The following is a 26,207-nucleotide window of genomic DNA, read 5'->3' as shown; positions in this document are numbered from 1 at the left end:
AATATGTGTTGACTATTTAGCAATGAGTCAATAATGGTGGCCCAGGATCACCAGAAAGTAATCAAATTAAGATCAGTTTGGTTGATTAAGAAAGCAGGGAAATATATAAAGTATTTCAGAGAATTTTTCATTCTAAAGGATGTAATGAAAATGTTATTAGTACTTACAAGAATACTTCTTTGGTTATTATATTGCCTAAAGGCTTTGCATAACTAGGAGTTTACTCTGTCTTGTCCTACTCAAAGCTAGCACAGATTTTAGACAAGCATATGTCTCTGAATGGGATATAATGATGAATCTCTTTGGAAGAGTAAATATCTTATTTTACCATATGTAACTATGCTTGAGATTTTTGTTTTTCATTCCTCGTTAGGCAAAGTTAAGCAAATATGGAATTAAAATAAGTTGAAAACATCACCTAACATTTTTTATTTATTTTATTAAAGTATAGTTGATTTACAATGCTGTGCAGCAAAGTGATCCAGTCATATATGTATATATATGTATATACATTATTTTCTTATGTTCTCTTCAATAATGGTCTTTCCCAAGAGATTGGGTATAGTTCTTTGTGCTATACAGTAGGACCTCATTGCTTAGCCATTCTAAATATAATAGTTTGCATCTATTAATCCCAAAGTCAGGGATAATTTACAAATTGATAAATGTACTTTTTTAAAAATGTAGTTGAATGTGTTTGCACAAATCATACAGTTTGAAAACTACCACCAAAATCTAGATATAAAATATTTCCTAAATCACCCAACAAGTTTTCTCTTATTTCATTGTAGTCATTCCCCTCCCCCTACTGCTAGTCACTGGCAGTCAGGATCCTGTTGTCTTATTGTCCCTATAGTTTTGTCTTTGCACAATGTCATGAATCAAATCATATAGGTGAGATGTATATAGATATAGATATATAGCCTTTTTTAATGGCTTTTTTCACTTTGCATAATGCTTTTGAGATTCATCCACTAATGACTCATTGCATTTATTAGCAATTTGTTTCTTTTTATAGCTTTCTAATGATTCATTTTAGGATGTACCACAGTTTGTGTATCCCTTTACCACTTTATTGATATCTGTGCTATTTCCAGGTTTCCACTGTTACGAATAAAATTTCTACAAACATTCATATGTAGGTCTTTTGTGTGGACACATGTTTTTCTTTCTCTTGAGTAAATAACTAGAAGTGAGATTTTTGGTTCACTGACTCACTGTAGTCATTGTTCTTGTTGTCTTTATAAGAAAGTGCCAAACTGTTTTCCAGAGTTGTGTACCATTTTGCATTCCCACTAGCAATGTGTAAGTGTTCCATTTTTCCTGCATCCTGACCAGCATTTCGTGTTGTGTGTATTTTTTCATTTTAGCCATTCTAATAAGTGTGTAGTATCACCACAGTTTAGTTTTAATTTTATTTTTTTAGGACTAATGATCTTGCATATCTTTTGATGTGCTTGCTGACTCTTTTGAGTTCTGAGTTTATAAATTCTGTGTACAAGTCTTTATCAGATATGTATTTTGCACATATTTTCTTCCCAGTATATGGCTTATTCTTTCATTTTCTTATCAGTTTCTTTCAAAGAGAAGTTTTGATGAAGTCTAGTTTATCATTTTTTTCTTTTCTGCTTCATGACTTTTGTGTTCTAAGGAATCTTTGCCTAATCCAAGATCGCAAGTATTTCCTTCTAGAAGTTTTATCATTTTTTTTTTTTCCTTCTCAGCCACACCTATGGTGTATGAAAGTTCCTGGGCCAGGGATCGAAGCCGAGCCACAGCTGCAACCAACACCACAGATACCCAGCCAGAGATCAAATCCGTGTCACCCTGGAAACAACACCCTATCCTTAACCCACTCTGCCACAGTGGGAACTCCTATAGTTTATATATTTTACATTTAGTTCTGTTATCCATTTTGAGTAGATATTTGTATGTGATGCGAGGTAAAGATGAATTTCATTGTTTTGTGAGTGAATGTCCAGTTGTTTAAGTCCCATTTGTTAAAAGGAATATTCTTTTTCCTTTGAATTATAGGCCAAATTTTATGACTTAAAATTATTTCAAGATTCACATATAAAAAGTGGTATTCACATATTTACAGAGGGGATGTTATTAAGTATTTTTTAGTGACTATAATAGCCATCATAAACATAGAATATTGGTATTACGACAGTTTAAGTGAATCAGGGGTTCTACTTTTGACTGTAAGTAGAAAGTTCCTTTTCATACAAGATTATTTTTGTGGAAGCTTCATTTATATGAGGTTTGTGTACCCATTCATTGCCTTAATTATTCTTTAGTAAAACAAAAGTCCCTGCAGATACGATGATGATGATAGTGGTGGTTTCAACTAGATTTACTAATTAGTTATGAGCACAGAAAACTCTGTATGCTTCAAATACATGATTCAATACATTCTATTAGGTATTAACAATTATAGAATACTTTGCCAACATGTAATGAGTTAGCCTGTGGTAAAGAGAAATTTAAATACAGTTGTCATCAAGTCATTTCAGCCTCAAGGAATCTTACAAAACAAAGTTTCTTATATTGGAATTTCTTTCTCAATAAATGTTGCAGTTTTATTTTAAATAAAACAATTTTGGGAGAAAATTTTCAAACCATATTAATTAAAGAATGATTCTTAGGTTTTTCAGATGATTTTTCGATTTTAAAAGCCAGGAGTTCCTTAAATCTCAAGCCTCCAAAATGTTTGTAAGATAAGATTTTATTTTCTGAAATGCGGTGGCTCTTCAGGAACAAAGCTGCTCTTTAAATCGCATTTGGTTCCTTTATCACTAGAGGGCAGTAAACACAAACAGATTTAGTGGATTTACCTGTGTTAAGGTTGATTTGTACTATTAGCCTTAATGGAAGAAAGTATAATTTTTATAATGTAAAAATAGATTTAAAATTCTGTTATTTTGAAATATAGGTCATCAGTTAATTCTAGATCATTATCTGCCTCCAAAACCATTTTTAAGGACTTTGAAAGCAAAAGAACGCATAGTGATTTTAGAGACACTGGGATGGTGTTGTTATTGTATTTAATATCTGAAGTTTAATTTGCCTCAGAATTCTTCAGGAGTCTTTTAGCAATTAGATTTGCATATGTTAAGCTGAGCAGCACTGGATATGTGAAGGCCTACTTTATACAGATTTGCTTCTTTGTCTTTTTTTTTTTTTTTTTTTTTTTTTTTTTGCTATTTCTTGGGCCGCTCCCGCGGCATATGGAGGTTCCCAGGCTAGGGGTTGAATCGGAGCTGTAGCCACCGGCCTACGCCAGAGCCACAGCAACGCGGGATCCGAGCCGCGTCTGCTACCTACACCACAGCTCACGGGCAACGCCGGATCGTTAACCCGCCGAGCAAGGGCAGGGACCGAACCCGCAACCTCATGGTTCCTAGTCGGATTCGTTAACCACTGCGCCACGACGGGAACTCCCCAGTAGCAGTGGTTCTTTACCTCAAGATACTGCAGAGTCAGCACAAAGATTAAGGATAAAGGAGTCCGCTTCTCTTTTTTTAATTACTCAATGAATTTTATTACATTTATAGTTACACAATGATCATCACAACCCAATTTTATAGCATGTCCATTTCTAAATTCACACTGTTATCATAGAGTTTGAATCAGCCTACTTATATGACGAGCTGTTCATTCACCATGAAGAGCAAAGGCTGAGACCTGTACTTGGATCTTGGCCCTGCCACGTTCAAGGCAAGTAATTGACTATTTAAGAGTGTCTGTCTTTTCACCTTAAAATAGGGATAATATTTATAACCAGGATATTGTAAAGATCAGAAATAAGATATATAGAGTTCTTAGACATAGCAGGTACCTAATAAATGCTGTTACAGTTGGCTCATTAAAATTGTCAGGAGCCAAGTCTGTCTGTAAACATTGTATCTCTCTGGCTTCATGCATAATTTCTCTTCGGGGTTGTCTAGATTTCTTTCTGCAGGCTCTACTACTGTGGCAATGGGAAGGAGCTTCTAGTCTGCTTCTTATAATGGGAAAATGAAATGAATTTTAATTTGGCTCAGAGACTTAAAAAAAAAAAAGATTTCTGATTCCCCAGAACTGTGAAAATCTTCCTTGATACTTTTTACTTGATGCTGTAACTGCTATTACCATTCTCTCTCCTGCTACAGCAGATAATGAATTTACAGTGGAATCTTTTTGTGCCTGTGGTTCACTGACTACTTTGAGAAATATAAAGAATGATTAACATACCTTTCTTGCCTCCAGTGTCCTCCACCCTGGTTGTGGAGGCAAAGTTCAAGGCAGCTGAAGCAACTAGAAAAGAATTGAGGAAATTTCAGGGACACTGATTGGAGAGTCCTCCTGGCATTTCATGGACAGAAGCCAGGAGGCTTGATGTGTTGGAATCCATGGGGTAGCCCTTCACCACGGAGTGTCTCTCTGTGTCCCAGCAGCCATTCATAGAGGTGCAGAATTCACTTAGGATTACCTGAGCCTAGAATACAACTATTGTATATATATAAACACAGAGTGGTTTTTTTTTGTGTGTGTAGTTTTAATCCACACTAAATTTTTGAGTCGTACAACCATAGTGTATGATGAGGGAGGATTGCACTTTGTTACATCTGAAAATCTTTCCAAGAGCCAGTCACCATTTTGGGAAAAGGCTATCTATGTTGCTGTCACATTCATGGTAATTCTCAGAAATCAGCAAACACTCACATAGCACTTAGTGTACTAAGTGCTCTACATGTATGTATGCACTAATTAAAACTCATAACAACCTGTAAGGCAGATGCTATTAGTATTCTCGTTTTCTGGATGAGTAAACTGAAGCATGGAAAGTTTAAATAACTTTCTCAAGCTCACACATCTGGTAAATAATGGTAAGATAAAAGCTTTTGGAGTGCCTATTGTGGCTCAGCGGATTAATAACCTGACTAGTATCCATGAGGATGCAGGTTTGATCATCCCTAGCCTTCACTTGGTGGGTTAAGGATCTGGCATTGCCAAAAGCTGCAGCATAAGTCACAGACGTGGCTTGGATCTGGCATTGCTGTGGTTGTGGCATAGGCTGGCAGCTGCAGCTCCAATTTGACCTCTAGCCTGGGAACTTACATATGCTGCAGGTGTAGCCCTAAAAAGAAAAAAACAACAACAAAAATGGTATAAGCTTTTGACTCTTTCATTATTTTTTACATTTAGTTGTGTGTAACTATATTTTGTGGTCTTTGATACAAGTTTTTTTCATCTGGATGTTACTGAGAAGCCATTATCCTAGGGGTTTTTTTTTGTTTTTTTTTTGTTTGTTTGTTTGTTTGTTTTTTTGAGTATCTAAGGATTACTTTGTATGTATGTATATATATTTAGTAAAGTATATATGTAGGAAGAGCATCCAGGAATTTCATTTCAGGATTGAACAGTATTTGTTACAAAAAGAAAGAAGTAACTTAGTTTGAAGTTAATTAAAGAGTAAAATAGACTGATAGATGAATTCCAAAAGGGGCAATAATTCTGATATGGCTGAGAACCACCATAAAGCATGGTTTGGATTTAAACAATTGTATGACATACCTCACTTTTAGGGAGCTCACAAAGCCTGCTCCTGCCTCAGGGCCTCTGCTCTTGGCAAACCCATCACTTGAATTCCTCTTCGCTATCTAACCCACTCCCCCCCACCCGCAACTCCCCTCACCAGATATCCACGTGACTTGCTCCCTGTCTTTCTTCAGGTCTCTGAATGTGCGTCATCTCATCAGAGAGGCTTTCTCTCATCATCTTATAAGAGGGGAACTTCTATCCCTTATTCTTCATATGACTCTTATCATTTCTTTTCCTCCATTGTACCTACCATCACAAGACATATTATGTATTTACTGACTTAGTTATTGAATGTAAACTGCAAGTGAAAAATCTTTGCAATGCTCACTACTATGTCCCCAGTGTCCAGGACAGTGTCTGGAATACAATAGGAACATATTAAGTAATCATTAAGTAAAGGAGTGAATGCGTGTAGAATAGTTAAAGAGTTTGGAGAAAGGCTGGAAGATTTGGTTTGGAGATGCACTTTGAATGATCTAAATCTGACTTTGAAAGACCAGCTTGAAGTAGATGAAATAAAAGGAGGATATTGTAGGCAGTGAATTCACTGTCAATGGGAATGTGGGACCAGCCGTTACATCATAAGGATGGGTGGAATAGTAGCCTGTGGGAACAGTACAAGCGTGTAAAGAGCAGTTGAAGATGGGCTTGAAGTTGGGCATTAGGATCAGATGTTGTCAAGCTGGAGCTCAGGGAGGGATCTGGATCTGGTGAAGCAGGCAATACCAAGTTGTCAGTGACTGGCTTTGGAGTAGCAGGTTGAGGCTGAATTTGGGGAAAGCCGGCCTGGTGGTAGAGAGCAGTAAGGGGTTGGAAGGAGAAAAGCCAAAGCAGATGAGCTAAGAAACAAAGTGTTTTGAGTCTGAAATGTGATGGGAATGATGTGATGCAGTTGAGAGAATAAACATGGTATGTTCCCAACAAACAAACAAAGATAAACCTGGAGTTTAAAAATGTAGGCACCTTAATGGAGTAGTTATGATGTGCATCATCGATGTTATCATTGTCACCTAATACCTATTTATCACTATGTAGCGATGTTGTTTTAAGTGTTTTACATATAAGATCTCATTTAATACTCAAAATAATTGTTCTGGTTATTTACTGCCATGTAACAAATCACTTCAGGAGTTCCCTGGAGTCTCAGCAGTTTAAGAACCTGGAATTGTCACTGCTGTGGCCCAGATTCGATCTGTGGCCTGGGAACTTACACATGCTTCAGGTGCAGCCCCCCCCCCCCAAAAAAAAAAATCACTTCAAACTTATTGGCTTTGTGGCTTTTCATTGTTTTGTGGGTCAATTTGGGTTCAGGCTCAACATTCTCACTTGGAGTTCATCATGTGGTTGTAGTCAGATGGTGGCAGGAGCCGAAGTTATCTAAAGGACAACTGCCTGCATGACTGAGGCGGATTCTTCACTCTCTGGTGTGGCTCTGGGCTGGGCTGGCAGGCATAGCTGGAGACTGGCCAGGTGCGCATGCCTGCCTGCTCACACTCTTTCTCCTCGCCTTCGCCACCTCTCTCTCTCTGTCACTCTCAGCAGACACTCCATAAAGTTAGCCTGGGCTTCCTCCTAGCATGGTGGTCACAGAATAGTCAGACTTTCTTACGAGGTGGCTCAGGGATCCCAATAGTACATCCGTGGAGACCAAGGGGAGCACTGCAGGACTTCCAGTAATGACCTCCACGGTCATGCAGCATCCCTTGTTGATTACACAAGCCAGCTCAGACTCCGTAGGGTGGTGTGGCTCACAGGAGGCATCTTTGGGGACCAGCCACCATGGTAACCGATTTTACAGATGAGGAAACTGACACTCTGAGAAGTGTGAGAGTATTTGTTGAGGATTATGCACTAAAGAATTTGAACTCAGAGACTGTATTCTTAGTACCTGGATGAACATGGGAAGATCATTGTCTCTCTAGTTCTTGCTTATGTAGAAATGAAGAAGTTGGAGGAGATGATGTTGAAGGTACTTTGCATTTCTCTCAGCCTTGACGCCTTTGGATTTAGATGATGGGAATGGAAAGGAACTGACTAAGTGAAAAGGCCTTGTGTAGCAGACAGAACTTGGTAACAGTGTTGGAGGAGGGAACGTGACATGGTAGACTGGGAACATGTCAGGGTTACTCAAGGATTCAGTTGGATTAGTTACATTGAACACTTAAGAGTGGTCAACTCACATGAAACCCCTATTGAATATCAGGAAAGAGTCATAGATTTTAGTCAGGACCCCTGGAATATGGGCCCCCTCAGTGAAATGGGGAGTAGTCATGGTAAGAACTGCTCTAAATAGAAAAAGGGATTGACCAATTTTGAAAAAGTTTAAGGTGACTGCCAGGGCATTCCAGCAGGAAGAATATGTTATAGTCATTTGGAAATATGGAACTAAAATTCTGGTGCCCATTAGAGAGTGTGCGCCTAGGAGAGCCTTTGTGAATAGAACCTTTGTGAATCCAAGATAGAGAACGAAGCGAAGAAGGCAGTGAAGATATATGTTCAGAGAACTGGGAGGAAAACCTTCCTAAAGAAGCTGAAGTGTTAACTGCTTCAGAGACGTTGAGGAGAATGAGACTAGTGAGAGACGAGGACATTTATATTCTTTTGGAATTGATTTTAGTGGAGAATTGGGGGTTGAACATATTTCTTTTGTGGAAGATTCAGAGGAATTTAGGAAGTGAACACAGTAGGTATGAACTGCAGTTGAGGACTTTGGCAGCAAAGGACCAAGAGAAGCTCAGAAGAGGCAGAGCATTTCCTGCTGTCCTGATGAGGATGTGCTCTCTGACAGACAAATCTGATGCAGGAAGAGGGAGCAGCCACCCCGTCAGCAAGTCATAGAAGTGCAAAGCAGTAGGTACAAACTGAGAAGGAGGTGAGGTAGAATGGACAGAACTTTCTCCTAAAAGCTGGATTCCCTCATTTCTTAGCCATTAGACCCCTTTAGTATAAAAGTTACAGAATAATGCAATCTCAAACCCAATAGAAATGATTATTTTTTCTCAAAGGAATTTAGATTTCTTATTTAACTCTCCTTGTAAAAGGCTTGATCACTCTTGTATTCTTAAAGGTCACTCCTCCCACCCCCTGCCAGACCAGGGAACAAACCCAGGCCACAGCAGCAACCCTAGCGCTGCAGTGACAGTGCTGGATCCTTAACCTGCTGTACCACGAGAGAACTCAAGAGTCAATCATACAATCAGAAAAGCATTTTCTTCTGATCAAACTACGGATCCTGAAATAGGTACACAGAACTCTGCATTCTTTAACCATACACAGTGCTGTAGTTTTCAGGATTCCCCCCATCACTTATAATAAATCATCACACCCTTAGATTTTTAAGGTTTTAAGCTATAGTATAACAGTAGAAACAGAAGGACCTGAGAACAGCAATGCTACAGGTGAGGAAATGTATCACTTACATTTATGAATTCTGGACATTAATCATATTTTATAGTTAACACTATGCTATTATGTAGACTGAGGAAGAACTGTAGTTACGCATCACCAGGGAAACCACTTGTTTTTGACAGAAGGAGATGATTAAAATGCCTGATGGCCATTTTTAAAGCAGCTTCTCTTATTTTGAAGAGAAATCAGAGAATATTAAAATTCATAGAAATGACTCTGAAAGGATTGGCAATTCTTATTTAAGAATGCACTATGGATTTTGCAGAGTTTTATGGTGCTTATTCATCACTCCGAGAGGGAAGCCCATTCATCTTTTCAGATGGCAGCCTCAGCGGTAGGGATACCATTATTAAATGGCGTTTACCAGAGGTGAGGAGGAAAATCTCCTCCCCAGAGGTTCACCCTTGCCACCCAATCACAGAGCAGCCTGAACCTAGTCCAGCCCCCTACCCTGACAAAGCCAGGGGCGCAGTGTGATTGGTGCATAGTTGGAGTTTTATGGGAGGGGTTTCTTGTCACTCTTCCAGGCTTCCCTGCAGTTCCTTATTTGGTAGCTTTTGACAGAACTAGTCTTTCTTACAGCTAAGCATCTTGACATACATTATTCATTAAGCCCTGGAGCTCAGGGAGAGAAAGATGCAGACCCTTAGATCTTTAGATGATTCTTTATCACATGAATTTTCTTTATTCAGAATAGTGGTTGAATTCTGTTGCATTCTGGAGTTTTACAAAAGGCATGTATTCAGTGGGAAGCCGGCTGGATGGGAGCTAATGCAAGGCTTTCTTATGTGTACTTAATTACCAGAAATCTTTAGAAATCTACACACCCTGTGTTTGTGGTGATTGTTAAAATATCAAGGTTTTGAAGATATACATATTTTAGAACTGATTGTCTCTTTATATAATCAATCAAAAATGCCTGAAGCAAACTATTTACTGTCAGTATCTTGGGGCTACATAAAGGTAAGATTTATTTAGCCTTTATAAACTCCTGATTACTCTGATTACATAACTAATACTCTTAATAAATTACAGTGGAGTTAAGCTTTCTAAGCAATCTTGATTTTTTTCCCTAGACATGAACTACAAAGGAAATGTGTCTTTTTAAGTGTTCAATTTAAGGAAAAATTGTATAACTTTTATTAGCTGTAATTTGCATGTTAAAATAACTTTTTAATGTTCAGCATTTCTTCTATTTCTCATGTGGTATAGATTTAAGTTGTGCTTTTAAGCATCAACATAATTAAATTCATTGAAAGCAAATTTTGGGGCTAAATTACGTATACTGGTACATGGGTTCCAATGAGTATGTAGCACTTAAAGTTTATAAAAATTAATTTGTGGCTCTTTCTAAAAATCCATGCGACTTTTTTACCTCATGAGGTATATATTTTTTAACCTTCGGATGTAAAGCTCTAGATGACATTAAAAGTGACATTTCTTGACTTTTTAGCTGATAACTTATTAAAATGAACACTTGATTATCTGTTTGTAAACCTAGAAGATGTAAATTTATATGACAGCTATTTTTGTTAATCTCAAAAAATGAATTAGTACTCTGCATTTAATAAAATTGTATTCCTGCTTGGCAAGCTTCTTGCATGCCCTGTGTTAATGCTAACCTGGCAATCCTATCTCTATAATAGAAGCATGAGGTAGAAAAGCCTTTTTCAATCCTGAATGAAGCATTACTTCAGAAATTGGGATTTATTCTTAAATATTTGAGCAAATCACAATACACATTTTTAAAGAATCCTTTTCTATTACTTTAAGGACTCTCAGATTGAAGTATTTTTCATTTTCTTTGTTTCTTTGTAAAGGGAAATTTCCTCTTTCTTGTGGGATTTGCTTGGATTATAAGAAAACTTATTTTAGTTTTAGTTGTCCAAATAGACATGATTTTCCACCTCTCTTTAAGTCTGGATGGTCTAGATTTTTGTAAATTTCATTACTTGAGTTTTGCTAAACATTTCTTGGCTTAAATTTTTTTTTAATACATAAAAGTGTAGAAAATAATAAAGGAGCCCCTCCCCCCATCTCCGTAGAATCCCTCCCCAATCTCCCTAGAATTCATTTCTTTGCTTTTAGACAGCTCGTATTTGGTGCCTTTTTGAAGGGCTTCACATTTCTGTTATGGTTATGAATAATAGCCCCAAGAGTCTAATACAGAATTTTAATGCTTTTTGTGAAAAATTTTGATGGGCAGCTTTGTTTATGTTTTTAATACTATATTGCTAAAAACACTGAGAAAGGACAAATATAAATGTATTTATAGTCTTAGGTATTTTGAAAGATTTATTTTTATACAGCTAATACAGTATTTATTTTAGCTTTTAATACTTATATCCACTAAACTTAGAGTGTATCAGTGCAGCATATTCAAATGATTTTTAGCAGAATATTGTGGGGGAAGAATAAGCATTTACTTAATGTTTGACCTTTACTACCTTCTTAATTATATGCTAGAGAATATATAATGTACCCAGTAGCACCTTGGCATGAGGGGGAAGTACAGGAGTTAAATCTAAGAATACTTCAATTTTTGTCTTATTTAATTTTGCTTCCTTGACAATCTTAAATATAGAACATAAATTGAAAACCAGTATACAGGTTTAAAAAACAATATACAGTATTCAAATCAACTACATTTTCACTTTTGCTTAGATTTCCTGCATGCAGACATTCTGATGCATAATGAGAACAAAGGATTTGAAAGCATTCACTTAGAAATCTTTTTTCCTTTGTTTCAACAATAATTCTACATATTATTTTAGACTATTTAGACCAAAAATAATCAAACTAGCTCATCAACAGAAAGTATTTAAAGATTACTTTTAAAAATATCTAAATGCTCAATTAAATTTTTCTGCATTTTGCAACCAGTTCTTTTGGAAATCAGTTCTGTATTTTGTCTCTTCTAAATCTGTAAATTAAGAACCCATAAATAAGAGTGTTCTAGGAAAAATACATTTTTAGTACCTTTTCTAGTCATTTCCCCCCGGTGGCAATTTTATATAGTTTTCTTAATAAGTAGTATGTAATTATCTTTAAGTGAGAGAAATTCCATTTACATTTTAAAAATGATTGTTGAGTGTTTAGTTTATTGTTCTTTAGCACATCCAGCTTTGGACTCCAAAACCAAATTGTAAGATCAATTATCAGTTGAGAAAGCAGTGATGGTAATTTTTGTGGTTATTAATTTAACTTCCCTGGACTATACATTTTATATCAGTAGCCAAAAAGGGAAGCAATTTTAATTCCTTTTAGAAAAGCCCTTGTGTTATAACTTAATTGACTTTCTGAAAATTGTCTTTAAGAAATCTCCCATACTCTTTGGAAGAAAAAGGACTGCTTAAAATATTGTCTCATCTAATTATGTTGAAAAGAAATGTCGACTTCCTTGGAGCACCTCACTAGTCTTGGGAGGGAGATGGGTGTTCATTCAATGGGTGTTCGTTCAATGAAGGGTTTCTCCACCCATGCTTTTGGGTTTCAGACAAAGGCAGAAGGGTAGTCTGGGAATATATGAATATGAGGCAAAAATAATCAGTAGAATATAATCTGTCATTTATCAGTGTGTACAATAGAATCCTTTCACTGGTATTTTTGCCTTAGTTATCTGTATGTACTAACAGGCTTTTTGATGAGTTGTATAATCAAACTGCCGGAAAAATTACACCTTGTTCTTCATATTCTTCCAGATAAATCTAATAATTTGTGTGGCATATCTATAGTTACAGTTCAGTTTTTTTTGCTTGGGCATGTGGCAACATATCCCTCTTACCACAGTGCTTACACGTTGAAAGGCGGCTCTGCAGAAAAACTGGATTCTGCTTTAATTTTTCCAGTTGCACCCACCCCCCACCCCCCACCATGGTTGCTGAAAGCCTTACGCATTCCCTCAGCTTTTAAGACAGGTCTTTGTCATGACCGTATAGTTCTTAATAGCAACTTTTATCTCATAGGACAATTTCAGATCAAAGAGCTATTTCATTAAACATATATTTAAAATGTTTAGCAGACTCTCTTGTATATATTTTGCCTAAAGAGAATTTTTTGCAAGAGGAAGCTTCATTTGTTAAACAAGGATTTACTTACCTTTGGGCCTTACGCATGGTATTACTGTTAAATTTTTGAAGCATCGTGACCATTTCCTATATAAATAATACCCTAAATTATTTTGGGGGTGGTGTTAGGGGAGCTAGATATTTAGCTATATATTTGTGTGGATATAACTATAGTTAGATCTTCTATACATTTGTCCTGCAATGATAAAAATCATCTATCACTATGAAAGGCCCAGGAAACTGAGAGAAAGAACTCAAATAATGTTAAACACCTGCCATGGGCCAGTACGAGTTAAATGATCTAATGCATTCATGGGTGGTAGCCTGTAATTTACTAAAGAAAATATAACTGTATAAAAATTAGAAAATGTTTTGAACACTGTTGGAAATGTCTTCATAAACATTCTTGGAAGGTTCCAAATTTTCATTTTTTTCCCCAGCAGATCATAATATATAATGCTTAGTGAAATAAGCATCAACCGATGTTTTGTAGAGTGTGTGATGCTAGTTTTTAAAATATACATACATCCCTGTGACTTATTTATTTTATAACTGGTTGTTTGTACTGTCTCCTATTTTGCCTGTCCCTTACACCTCCTACTATGGCAGCTACTAGTTTTTCTGTATCAGTGCATTTATCTTATTATATTTGATCATTTGTTTTGTTTTTTAGATACCACATATAAGTGAAAACATACAGTATTTGTCTTTCTCTGTAAGACTTACTTAACTTAGTACCCTTTTTCTGTAAGACTTACTTCACTTAGTACCCTCCATGTCTGTCCATGTTGTCACAGATGGCAAGAGTCCATTCTTTTTTAGGGCTGAGTACTATTCCACTGTATGTATATACCATGGGATATAATGTGCAACATAGAGAATATAGTCAATAATATTATAATAACTTTGTGTGGTGCAGAATCTATAAAAATATTGAATGTCTATGTTGCACACCTGAAAGTCATAGAATAGTAAGTCAACTCTACTTCAATAAATGTAGATATACAAATGGAAAAAAAAAGGCTTATATGGAAATACAGGTAATTATGCATGGTTATTAGTAGAGATCCAATTTTTCTATATAGCTTTCTAGATTTTCTATATCACATGTGCATTTTATGATCAGAGCAAGTTATTAAAAAATACGCAGAGGAAGTGAACTTTGCATTCTTGAGTTTGAGAATAAGCTCCTTTAACCTGTAATTAAACAACCAGAGGCATCTCTGTTGGTTATAATTCTTCAGTTTGGGCTATAGAATGCTAATAAGCATTTCTTATGTCCAACAGGAAATTTTTTGTTGATCACCCTCAGTGCTTTACAGTGACAAATTCTTATACCTTATCTAGATGATCAGTAAGATTAACTCTGGAAGCTGTTTGACAAATTATCTTGAGTCAGAACACCTTGGTATGAATTCTGCAGACAATCAAGATTTTTTAAAAATTATGATAAACTAATTAAATACTGAGTTAGAATTACATTTCAGACATGGCTAAATAATGAACTTGCTACTCTCTTTCCCCTAGACTTAAATGAGTATTTCTGGTGAAATTCAAAATTTTAAAGGCTACTAAATATTACACTAAAATGTAATTTTTTTGCATCAGTTATCTAATAGTTGCTCTATGTGTAGAAAAAGTATGTTTATGGATGTTAAGAGAAACATTAAGATATATTAGAAGGTCTATTTGGGTTGATTTGGGAGTCAAAGGGAGATATATTAAGAAGCATTTAGTGGATGGGAAAGTGTAACATCTCAACATTGTTGAGAATTCTGGATTTTGACAATGCTGTGGGATGGTGGTAGATAAATTCTGGAGGGGGGGAGATACATTTCTTTGAATAAAATAGGCCCCAGGGCACCAGTAAAATAAATGGTGAAGCAGTGAAGTTTCAATTGAACAGATCAATTTTCAGTTGTATTTATGAGACCCAGGGAAATGGATGCTGAGAACCAGAAAATCCCTACTTAGAAAAAACTTTAAAAAAGGAAACATTATATAGTCGCTATTCAAATATTTTCCCCATAATTCTTGGAGAGTGCTCCAATCTATTTAGTTTTACTTTTGGAAAAAGAGACTACATTTTAACCTCTAACCAGTATACATATTTGTTTTTCCTAATGACAGATTAATTGATAAAAACATACCATATTTTATTGTGTGACAAACCCTTTTGTGTATTTATAAGTTAGCCTTTTTTCTCTTCTCTAAATACTAATAGTACATGTTATTTTGTATGCCTCCCCCCTTAATTAATGTTCTCCTTGAGTAAATCTGTGCTATCCAATGTAGTAGCCCCAAGCTACATGTGACTACTGAAGTTTAAGTTAAAATCCAATAAAATTCAGGATTCAGTTCCTCATTTGCATTAGCCACATTTCAAGTGCTTGACAGCCACATGTGTGTCTAGTGGCTACTATAATGGAGCAGAAATTACAGAATTTTTTTCATCCTTGTAGAAAGTTCTGTTAGACGGCACTGATCTAATGTGTCAGAAAAGGTTAAAATTTCTTTGGCATGTTTTCTGTATCTTAACATGTGCATATGTTATTTCACTTAAACTTTCCTCTTCTATTGTTTCATTTTATCTTTCTGTTTTTCAGTTTAAAAGGATGCTTAATCGGGAGCTCACCCATCTCTCTGAAATGAGTCGGTCTGGAAATCAAGTGTCAGAATATATATCAAACACGTTCTTAGGTGAGAATAACAACTTAAAAGCAATTTGCAAATTTTCTTTTGAGTTGTTTGTTTCTGGAAGTAGATCGGGGTGCAAAGCTATTTTGTAAATCAGAGTTAGGAATTCCATTTGTTTTCCTTCATCATATTAATAGTTTGAGCCTCAAAGCTTTAGAACCTAAGGTATCAAAGTTTTTTTATCTTTTAGTTTTATTCAGGATTTTAGGGATTCTCTGAATTAAAGTTGCATATGGCCCATCTTTCCAATACTCAACTGTAAAATATATTTTATAGAGAAATCTCTTCATGCATTCAGTTAATTCTTGCTAAATGCCAGCCATTGCTGGGTACTAGGTATTTAGTGATCAATTAGAAATGGTCCCTAAACTCAATAAGTTGATAACCTAATGGGCAGCATGCCTGGTAAACTAGAGAGGCAGTAAATACAACACAATTGCTAAAGCAAAGCTTGAGGATAATAGCTGGGCTGGTGTACTGGGATGCCACCACCCCACCTTCCACCCACAGAAAGAAAATACATTAAGAGAAAGTCAATAATTTGAACATATCCTTGATCTTAATTTACTTTCAAAACAAAACTGCTGTAATATCTCATTAGCACATTCACTAAACAGACACATGTTGAACACACACTATGTGCAAGGATGAGCTAAAGGAACTCACTGCCTTGAAATAGTGGGTGAGTGTACTGAGACATAGTGTGTCTCATTGGAAAACAACGTTTAGCTTTTGTGAATCTGATTATTCACAAAATATTGTTTGAGATAGTATTGGAGATTCTCTGTGCTCCACAGAAGACCTTGTTAGACTGTGCAGTCATTTTGCCTTGTATAGAAAATGTAAACTGGTAGGAGTGATCTAAGTCTTTCAGATAGGCTGTGTATGCTCCCCATTTCAGTAAGCTCTTAGGTTCACACACTGCTGTTTTTATATTTGTGTGTGAAGTTTCTATCATTTCAAAGTAGGTATTAAAACTGGAGTTCTTAACTTGGCAAAAGCAGTTGTCCTGCCACTAATGAAATTACTGAACAGTGGACATAACCAATGTGTTTTACCTTTCTTCAAGTTTGCTATCACGTTTCTCAAAAAATTGTATCGGGACATTCAAAGACATGATCACTGAATATATTTGGTGTTAATTATATTGTGTTGGGATTATTTGCTTAATTTTGTGTGTGATTGTATCAAGTCCACCTCTGATTATAAATACCTTCTTTAAAAGGAGTTTTACTTGGAAAGATTTCTTAGAACATATAATGATCAATTTAAATTGCCCAGTTACACATGTTATGATTTGCTTAAAAACCAGGTAAAATTAATAGTAAATGTACAACATTTTTCTAAATTTTTAAGATAAGCAGCATGAAGTGGAAATTCCTTCTCCAACTCAGAAGGAAAAGGAGAAAAAGAAAAGGCCAATGTCTCAGATCAGTGGGGTCAAGAAGTTGATGCACAGCTCCAGTTTGACTAATTCAAGCATCCCGAGGTTTGGGGTCAAAACTGAACAAGAAGACGTCCTTGCCAAGGTAAGATGATTTCAGATATCAGAAATGTGCAGCAAACTTTGATTCCTTCTCTTTGAAATAGATGCAGAAATTCATTAATTTGTGGGTTTTTTTTTTTAAGTCAGGAAAGCGCTTTATAAAAATTTTTTAATTATTTGAGTTTTATTTTTACTTTGTTGTCTCTTTTGCCATTTCTTGGGCCGCTCCCACGGCATATGGAGGCTCTCAGGCTAGGGGTCAAATCGGAGCTGTAGCCGCCAGCCTGCACCAGAGCCACAGCAACTCGAGATCCAAGCCACATCTGCAACCTACACCACAGCTCACGGCAACACAGGATCCTTAACCCACGGAGCAAGGCCAGGGACCGAACCCCCAACCTCATGGTTCCTAGTCAGATTCGTCAATCACTGAGCCACGACGGAAACTCTGATTTGAGTTTTATTAAAATGTGGATTTAGGCAGATGGTTTAGTGTCCTTTTTCTTTGTTGGGAGGCTGCCCTGGCAGCATATTGAATCTAAGCAGCAGCTATGACCTATGCCACAGTTGCAGCAATGCTGGATCCTTAACCCACTGGGCTGGGCCAGGCATCACACCCATGCCACCCCAGAAACAATGCTGGATCCTTAACTGCTAGGCCAGTAGGGAACTCCTGGTGTCCTTTATTTTTGCATCTACATTTGATTGTTTGACTTTAAACAATTAAAATTCTTTTAAAAGTATAGTAAAGTTTTTGCAACTGGGTTTTAACTGTTGAAGAAATGCTTTGACACCCATATTTCAAATATGTAAATATGTTATATTGTCAGAGGCATAAGGTTAAGCCATTCAGCTTTTAATGGTTAAATGAATTTGCCTAAAGTTTACCTGTATGTACATAGTGCATCTGTTACATTTAAAAATGAGTCATTTTTTTTTTAAATCTAACAAACTGTGTGTGTGTGTGTGTGTGTGTGTGTGTGTGTGTGTGTGTCTTTTCTAGGGCCGCACTCGTGGCGTATGGAGGTTCCCAGGCTAGGGGTACAAGTACAGAGCTGTTGCCTCCAGCCTACGCCACAGCCACAGCAACATGGGATCCAAGCCAAATCTGCGACCTACTCCACGGCTCACCACAACACCGGATCCTTAACCCACTGAGCGAGGCCAGGGATTGAACCCACAACCTTATGGTTCCTAGTCAGATTCATTAACCACTGAACCATGACAGAAGCTCCCTAACAAACTTTTCGTTAAAGTCAGTCATTTTTAAATGACTGTGTTCTTTGTTTCATGTTCTACTTCTGCATTCAGATTTGTTCTGTCTTTTCTTAACTCTAGGAGCTAGAAGATGTGAACAAATGGGGTCTTCATGTTTTCAGAATAGCAGAGCTGTCTGGTAACCGGCCTTTGACTGTTATCATGCACACCATTTTTCAGGTAACGAGCTTAAGTCCCATCACCTCTTTTAGTTGGTAACATAATATCTAGTCTGCGAATTACGCATGCATGCATTTTATCTTTTTCACTACACACCCTTTTTACCTACTTGGATTCCTTTTTCTTATTCGTGGTAAAACATGAATAAATCATGTTATTTTTTCTATTTATGCAAAAGATGGGATGTGGGCAAATTGAAGCAGTTTGTTAAAATAATGGTTTAAAAATCATCCATGTGACCCTGCCTGGCTAGAGAATGGAGAGCTAACTTTAAAAATGGAATAAACCCCTTGCTGACCAACCTTCAGATGTCGTTTATTAGGTCACCATCTTCTGTACTTTTCTCTCCTTCAAATCACTTTCTCACTCTTGTTGAGTTTGTGCCCCAGCTCAGGGTTAGGACTCACGTGAGAAGTTGAGGCTGTAGATACCCTGGGACTGGAAGGGTAGCTGCAGTCCTAGAAAGAATGTCCTGTTTCACTCTTTTTGATCCAGTGGCCAAGTCAGTGGTGCTGGACTGAAGCTGCCTTCACGATCTCAGGACTCAGACACTTTGATAGTTGGTAGCTCATTCCTAACACTGTATGTCTTGGAAAAAGCATTGTTGGGCTCAGGAGGACAACTCACCTCTGCTTCTGTCCCTGAAGTCCCTGGATCATCCCAGAGGTTTTCATTGGCCTCACTAGACACTGACAGAGTGCTGTTCCCATATCTGGGTCATCCGAAGGCGACACTGGGAGTGACTTTGTTGTTGTTGTTCACATACTGCATGGAAAATATTTTACATAAGGACAGAATGTTAAGAGGATTTCTTTTCCTGCAGGAACGTGATCTGTTAAAAACATTTAAAATTCCAGTAGACACTTTAATTACATACCTTATGACCCTGGAAGATCATTACCATGCTGATGTGGCCTACCACAATAATATTCATGCTGCGGACGTCGTCCAGTCAACACATGTGCTGTTATCTACACCTGCTTTGGAGGTAAATCTGTTTTCTAACTTGCCACTCATAATGGTTTCTTCACCTTGTATGCCAAAGGGTATGCAGGGCAAACAATAATTGGCTTCACTGGAAATGTTATTGAGTTATCGTGGGAAAATATTAATTGAGTCACTGTGATAAACAGTTGAGTCTTTGATGAATTTTGTCCAGGATAATTGATTAGAAATTTAGGGATTCATCTGTTTATCATTCTGCTTTTTTGAAAATGATCTAGTAGACATTCCATAAAGTACATCTGGATTATTCAATTTTGTTTAGTTTAGGGTTTTTTGGAATTTAGTCTGATGACTTTTTCATTTATAGTTCAAAGATGATTATTTTATAAAGTAGCTTCAGTGCATTGATAGTCTTCAAAGAACTTATTAGAAAGAAACAAATCTTTCATATTACCCAACCCTATGAAGTTGTTCCATCCAGTGTTTATGAAAGCAATTTGATTTCCTTAATTGTTCGGGGGAGCAATTCTCTTTTGCTGATATGTTTATCATTCAGTTTGTTGCATTATAAATTTGTGTTAATACGTAACCGTTTGAGTGAGAGGTTCTCAACTGGGGGTAAATTTTCCCCTTTTACTCCTACTCCCCCTTTTCCTCAGGGATATTTGGCAACATGTGGAGACATTTTTGGCTGTCGCAACTCAGGGCTACATGTTGCTGGCATCTGGTAGAGGCCAGGGATCCTGCTAAAATAATACACTGGATAGCCTCCCACAGCAAAGAATTATCTGGCCCCAAATGTCACTTTTGCTGAGGTTGAAGTCCCTTGTTTAAATGGTAGAAAAGAAAATTAATTGCTTCTGTTATTAATTTTATGCACATTTTCAGAAGATCCTTTTGTACGTTTAAAATAAGCTATTTTTTTCTATTAAAAACTTCCAGACACTCCTTTTATAACATTTTAAAACAATATAACCAGTGGAGAAGGTTTGATCATGAGTTATAGTAAAATCAGATAAAATATTTCCTGTAAGATTACACTTAAAACACCCATGAATAGCTCATTATCTAAAAGTCTCCCTTTCTGACACATTATGATACTATTTTTTGGAGCTTCATTTTGTTTTCCATCAAATTCTTGGAAGTAGTTTTCCCACTTGTATATACCTTTAATCCGTATTATTATAGAATAGTAATGTTATCTGCACTATCTGATTTTTTTTTTCAGGCTGTGTTTACAGATTTGGAGATTCTTGCAGCAATTTTTGCCAGTGCAATACATGATGTGGATCACCCTGGTGTCTCCAATCAGTTTCTGATCAATACAAGTAAGTGGAGGTTATTTTTGCACAAAAAGATTTTGGACATTTTAGGATGACTGAAGGTCTTTATAAAACTTGTTTCTACAGTCGTAATGTTCTTTTGAGACTTGTAAATATATGTTTTCACATATGATGGTGAATGTTAATGTAGTGTAGCTCTAAAAATTGTTCTATCACATGAAGTATATGATGTTTGAAAAACATGCATTCCAGTACATCTCTAGAAATAATACATGACCATGTTAGTAGAAAAGGGAAATCAGAAGTGAAAGTTTGCAGAAAGACTTAGATAGTACTACTGCCCTTGAATGTCTTGGATAAAATAAGTTATCAGAATTAATGTTAAGTTCCTCATTTTATATAGGTCGTTATTTAATCCTCTTCAGAGGCTGCAACTTTCCGTGTTAAATCTCCTACGGAGGACAATAGGAACTTCTCTTTTGACTTTCTCCTGTGCCCTTAGAGGGTCCGCAAGAAAAAGTAATAGAGTCAGTCCTCATTTTTCTTGAGTACTTGAAGACAGTGACTTTATTATCAGTTGTTTTAATTTGCTCTCTGTTCCTAGTCTAATGTTATAATAAAGGAACATACAATATTATACATAAGAGGATGTAATGAAACACATAAGTTTGAATTTTGGTCTTATTAACATAGAAAGAAAAAAAAATTCATATCTTCCTAATGACAAAAACTAAAACAAAATTTATATGTATTTGTTAAAAATCTATAAAATTAAGAATATTTCAAGACATACATAAGAATCAAAATAATGAATTAACCTAGGATAATAAAAACTTGCCAGTGTTAGAGTTCCCGTTGTGGCACAATGGAACCAACTGGGAACCATGGGGTTGCAGGTTCCATCCCTGGCCTTGTTCAGTGGGTTAAGAATCTGATGTTGCCATGAGCTGTTGTATAGGTTCCAGACGCAGCTTGGATCCTGTGTTGCTGTGGTTGCGGCAACGGTAGCTCTGATTAGACCCCTAGCCTGGGAACCTCCATGTGCCGTGAGTGCGGCCCTAAAAAAGACAAAAGACAAAAAAAAAAAAATTGCCAGTGTTCATTTTACCATATGACCTTACTGTTCTTTGAAGAAAGGGCACAGTCTACCCTAATCAATGATATAATGTAAACTCATGTAGCTGCATCTGATGTGTATTAATATTTACATGTCAACATGTAGTAATGTTTTGTAGACTCCCATTATAGGGTCTCATAAAGTAGCTGAAATATGGAATATTAGCCTGTCTAATCCTAGATTTATAAGTTCATAAACCAGACTTCTAAAAGCTATTAACTATCCACACATTTTTGGAAATCTATGACTTTCCCAATCCTCCTATCTATGAATGAGTCAATAAAGTGTATTTTGTTATAGGGTAGTCTAGAGGCTTTTAAAAATATAAAAATAGATAAATAATCCAAATGATCTGGGCTAAATCTCTCAAAGCAAGGCTATATTTAAATTCACCCTTTAAATCTGGCTACACCACTGTTGCAAATGAGTGTGATGGCGCAGCTACAACTAGAGCTAGACTGCTATGGGGCGTGAGAAGGCTGTTATCCACGTATCCCATAGAGTCTGAAGTTTAAGTACGTAAGACCTCAGTCCACAGGTGAAGCTAGTTTGAGAGCCACTGAGGATAGATGATGGAGAAATGGAGGGGATGAGGGGTGATCATACATCGAGGACAGTGGTCAAGGGTTCTGTTGAAGGTCATTTTGCTGGTGACCTGCCTGAGGTGGGGGGATAACTAGCCCTGCTAAGTTGTTGTTACCCGTGTTGTTAGTCATTGCTGTTGTGCAGATCTCCTTGCCGGGGGGACCTCAGCAACACGGGGGGTCAGCAGTTCCAGAGCAGCTTTGAATTACTGGTGTCCTGAGGCGTGGCTGTGATGAGGCTGTGTTATCCCTGAGAAAAAGAATCAGCATTGTCACCTGGGAGATGAAAGTTATCCCAGGGTTGATCAGAGCCCCAGGGCCTTATGAGAATTACTGCCTTAGTGAGCTTTGGACTAGGGGTCAAGCCTGCACACATTTTATTTCGGGACTCAGAAGAGGCTTAGTGGCCAGTAACACAAGTCAGTTTTAACTTCACATTTGTGCTATAAAGAAATCCATCTAACAGGGTGCAAACTTGTAATAAATAGCTTTATGAAATACTCTTTCCAAATTATGTGATTATTTTTAGCTTGTAGTAAACCCTTTTTATAGACATTAAATGTGTGTTTTCTCTTTCTTTTGTGGCTTGATTTAGCATCAGTGGCACAGAATAGCACACACTGAGCCTTTACCATGGAGCTGGCACTGTCAGCTTGTCTGAAGCTGAAGGTTGAATCTCTGTTGTAATAAAGACTTCTGATCATCACAATTGTAAACTTGTAGTTGGGAGTTCTCCTGTCCTATTTTAAGGAGGGTACATGGCTCGCTCTGGCAGAGGGGCACTGCGGGACTCACCTGGCTGGTTCCCAGGCCAAATACCCCTCTGCTTCTTAGTTGTGATGATAGTTTCCATTAATCGTTCCACTTACATTAGTTTTAGAAACCAAATGATTTGATGCTAATGACATATATACTCATCATATACATGCTGGAAGTTTTGAAGGCAGCTATCATTTTTACCTGTCAGAGTCGGTTCAGCTTTTATAAATGATTTGGGGAAATGAGGGACTCTGAATAGGATTTAAAGAAGTTGAAATTCCAGGTAAGAAGCTGTATAAGTATTTTTCAAGGATAATACCATGTAAATAGACTCACAAAATTTGAATAGCATCATACAGTTTTGAATATAACACATGTTAGGGGATATTTATCTTAAGGCATTTAGCATCACAGCATTATTTTCTGAAACAAAGCAGTGTCAGATTATATGTAGCATTAAATTTTTCTTGGAAAACAAATGCTTTCTGTTTAGAGCAAAGAGGCCTACGTTTGTGGCAGAGAGATTTTCTTACACATTGACCACATTCGTTGTGTGTTCAAAGCACATGACTTCTGATGTCCAAGAGCAGAGCCATTTCACTGTCCTTTGGTGGAGCTGGACCCGCTGACCAGTACACATAGTTTATTTCACTAATCTCATTTTTTGGCCATACCCATGGCATGTGGACATTCCCCAGCCAGGGATCGCACCTGCGCTGCCACTGCAGCCCATGCCACAGCTGCACCACAAGAGAACTTCCTCACTAATCTTTTAAAATAAGCTTTCCATAGTTCTTTGTGGGTTATACATAGAATGTTATTTTTCTGTATAAACCTAAAATCACAAGATTTCAGTCAAAAAATGTCTTGAACTTCTCCTTCCTAGCTTCTTTAAAATAGTCATTGGGTAATATTGGGTATTTCTTTCTTAGAAAAGAATATATATTTTTCACATGTGAGAAAAAGATCAAATACATGTGCTTTTAGTCTTTATAGTGACTCAAGTGGAAACAGAGTAATGCACCAAATTTTTTTTTTAATGACTATCTTATAGATCTGAAGCTTCTATTTACAGGAACTAGGAAGGAGGCAGGATTTCTCATTGCCTAAAGTCTACAGGTCCAGGACAGTTGTGAGGGATCAGCAGAATCTTGATCATCAAGTTAAGTAGGCAGCTAAACACCCGTCTGTGTGAAGCTGTGAGCGTGCAGGTGGGATGGGCAGTATACATGTGTATAGTGACTGCCCAGATCCTTAGAAAAAGAAATGGAAAAATGAAAATAGCTTTGACTTTTGAAGCTGTACTGTGACGGAAAATAAGTAAGAGCATGAACAGATCTGTCATTCCAAACTGTTCTTGTACCCTGCTGGGGTACAAATAATTCTAAGTCATATGGTCTTTACATTCTATATAATGTTAGGCAGGAGTTCCTGTTGTGGCTGGTTAAATGGTAACAAACCCATCCAGTATCCATGAGGATGCAGGTTCAATCCCTGCCTCACTCAGTGGATTAAGGATCCGGCATTGCCTTAACTGTGGTGTGGGTTTCAGATACAGCTCTGATTCTGCATTGCTGTGGCTGTGGTATAGGCCAGCAGCTGCAGCTCCAATTCGACCCTTAGCCTGGGAACTTCCATATGCCACAGGTGTGGCCATAAAAAGCAAAAAAAAAAAAAAAAAAAAAAAGTTGGGTAGTTAGTCCACAGTTATCAGGTGTCCTTGTGACCTAGACATGTTGCAAATGTTAGGAATAATGTGTCCTGCTCAGCTTATGGAGCTGCTTATGGCAGAGCTGGAGAGAAGGTTCAAGATAATCAAATTGAACTCTTCTTTCCCTTTAGAACAAGAAAGTTGAAGCCACAAAATGAACTGGCTTGCCATGTGTCAGGAGTATTAGAATCCACTGCCAAGATTCCAGAGCTCTTACTACAGTTACATGAACTAGTAGATTCTCTCCTGGGGGTTGTATATTGGGAACAGTAGCAGAGAGGTTTAAGGGAAATTGCTTCCCCAAAGCAAATATCTTAGAATATGAAGAATAAGATAAACTGAGAACTAATGACTTTGCTAATTAACCTCCTGTCTCTTGTCTTTCTTTCAAGACTCTGAACTTGCCTTGATGTACAATGATTCTTCTGTCCTGGAGAACCATCATTTAGCCGTAGGCTTTAAATTGCTTCAGGAAGAAAACTGTGACATTTTCCAGAACTTGACCAAAAAGCAAAGACAATCATTAAGGAAGATGGTCATTGACATTGTAAGTTAACGGACAAAAGCAAAAAAAGATACTTGTGATGCTTGGTTATTGGTTATTGTTTTTTTGTTTTTTTTTAAAATAAGAATGCCATGAGTATCAGGTAAAATGAACTGTCTATTTCAAGTTATTGCTGCCCTTTATGTCTCAGAGGCTGGCCCTGCCATGATAGTGATGCTTCATTTCTACAGTCTGGTGCTAAGAATAATGACAGCTTACCTTCATTCTTGGTTTATTTTCTGAACTCCTCTGTCTGGTGGCAGTCAGAGATGACTAACAGAAGCAGAGGGGACTGGCAAAAAAATGGATTTTTTTCCACTGAAAAAAAATGGAAAAAAATCTCAGCAGAAACGCCCTGTAGAAAACATCCATGACATTAGCCCTTTCTCTGTGCATATTTTTCACAGGGATTATGAGACACGGGGAATTCTCTGGTGATCAAAAATATAGTCTGTTAAGCCTTGTACATACAAAGAAAATCAGGGAGTATCTGTCTTAGATAAGCAGAAAATTAACAAGAATATTCTGTTTCTGAATATTCTGTGCACAACCTTGAATCAGCCAGTCAGAGTCCAGTCCACTT

General features: G+C 37.0%; 1 protein-coding gene across 41 annotated transcripts in view; it reads left to right on the top strand.

Moving 5' to 3' along the window:
- The window catches only part of PDE4D (phosphodiesterase 4D), a 1,507,422-nt gene that overhangs the window by 1,474,230 nt on the left and 6,985 nt on the right, over window positions 1-26,207 (top strand). For 40 of the 41 annotated variants that reach the window (XM_021076869.2, XM_085002307.1, XM_085002305.1 and 37 more), the window contains 6 exons: window positions 15,668-15,761; window positions 17,115-17,287; window positions 18,583-18,681; window positions 19,505-19,669; window positions 20,855-20,954; window positions 25,473-25,627. In XM_021076869.2, the coding sequence (XP_020932528.1) occupies window positions 15,668-15,761; window positions 17,115-17,287; window positions 18,583-18,681; window positions 19,505-19,669; window positions 20,855-20,954; window positions 25,473-25,627 (786 nt within the window). Of the gene's footprint in view, window positions 1-9,601; window positions 9,958-15,667; window positions 15,762-17,114; window positions 17,288-18,582; window positions 18,682-19,504; window positions 19,670-20,854; window positions 20,955-25,472; window positions 25,628-26,207 lie in introns of those variants that run through there. The other variant, XM_003359786.6, reaches the window with a different exon arrangement.

Source organism: Sus scrofa, chromosome 16 (assembly GCF_054392235.1).
Source record: "Sus scrofa isolate SSC_HxYL_T2T_F1_AM1 chromosome 16, Sscrofa_HxYL_maternal_Yorkshire_Landrace_v2.0, whole genome shotgun sequence".
NCBI classification, from domain to species: domain Eukaryota; kingdom Metazoa; phylum Chordata; class Mammalia; order Artiodactyla; family Suidae; genus Sus; species Sus scrofa.
Note: the sequence above shows the minus strand (reverse complement) of the source record. Positions and strands in the feature narration are given on the sequence as shown.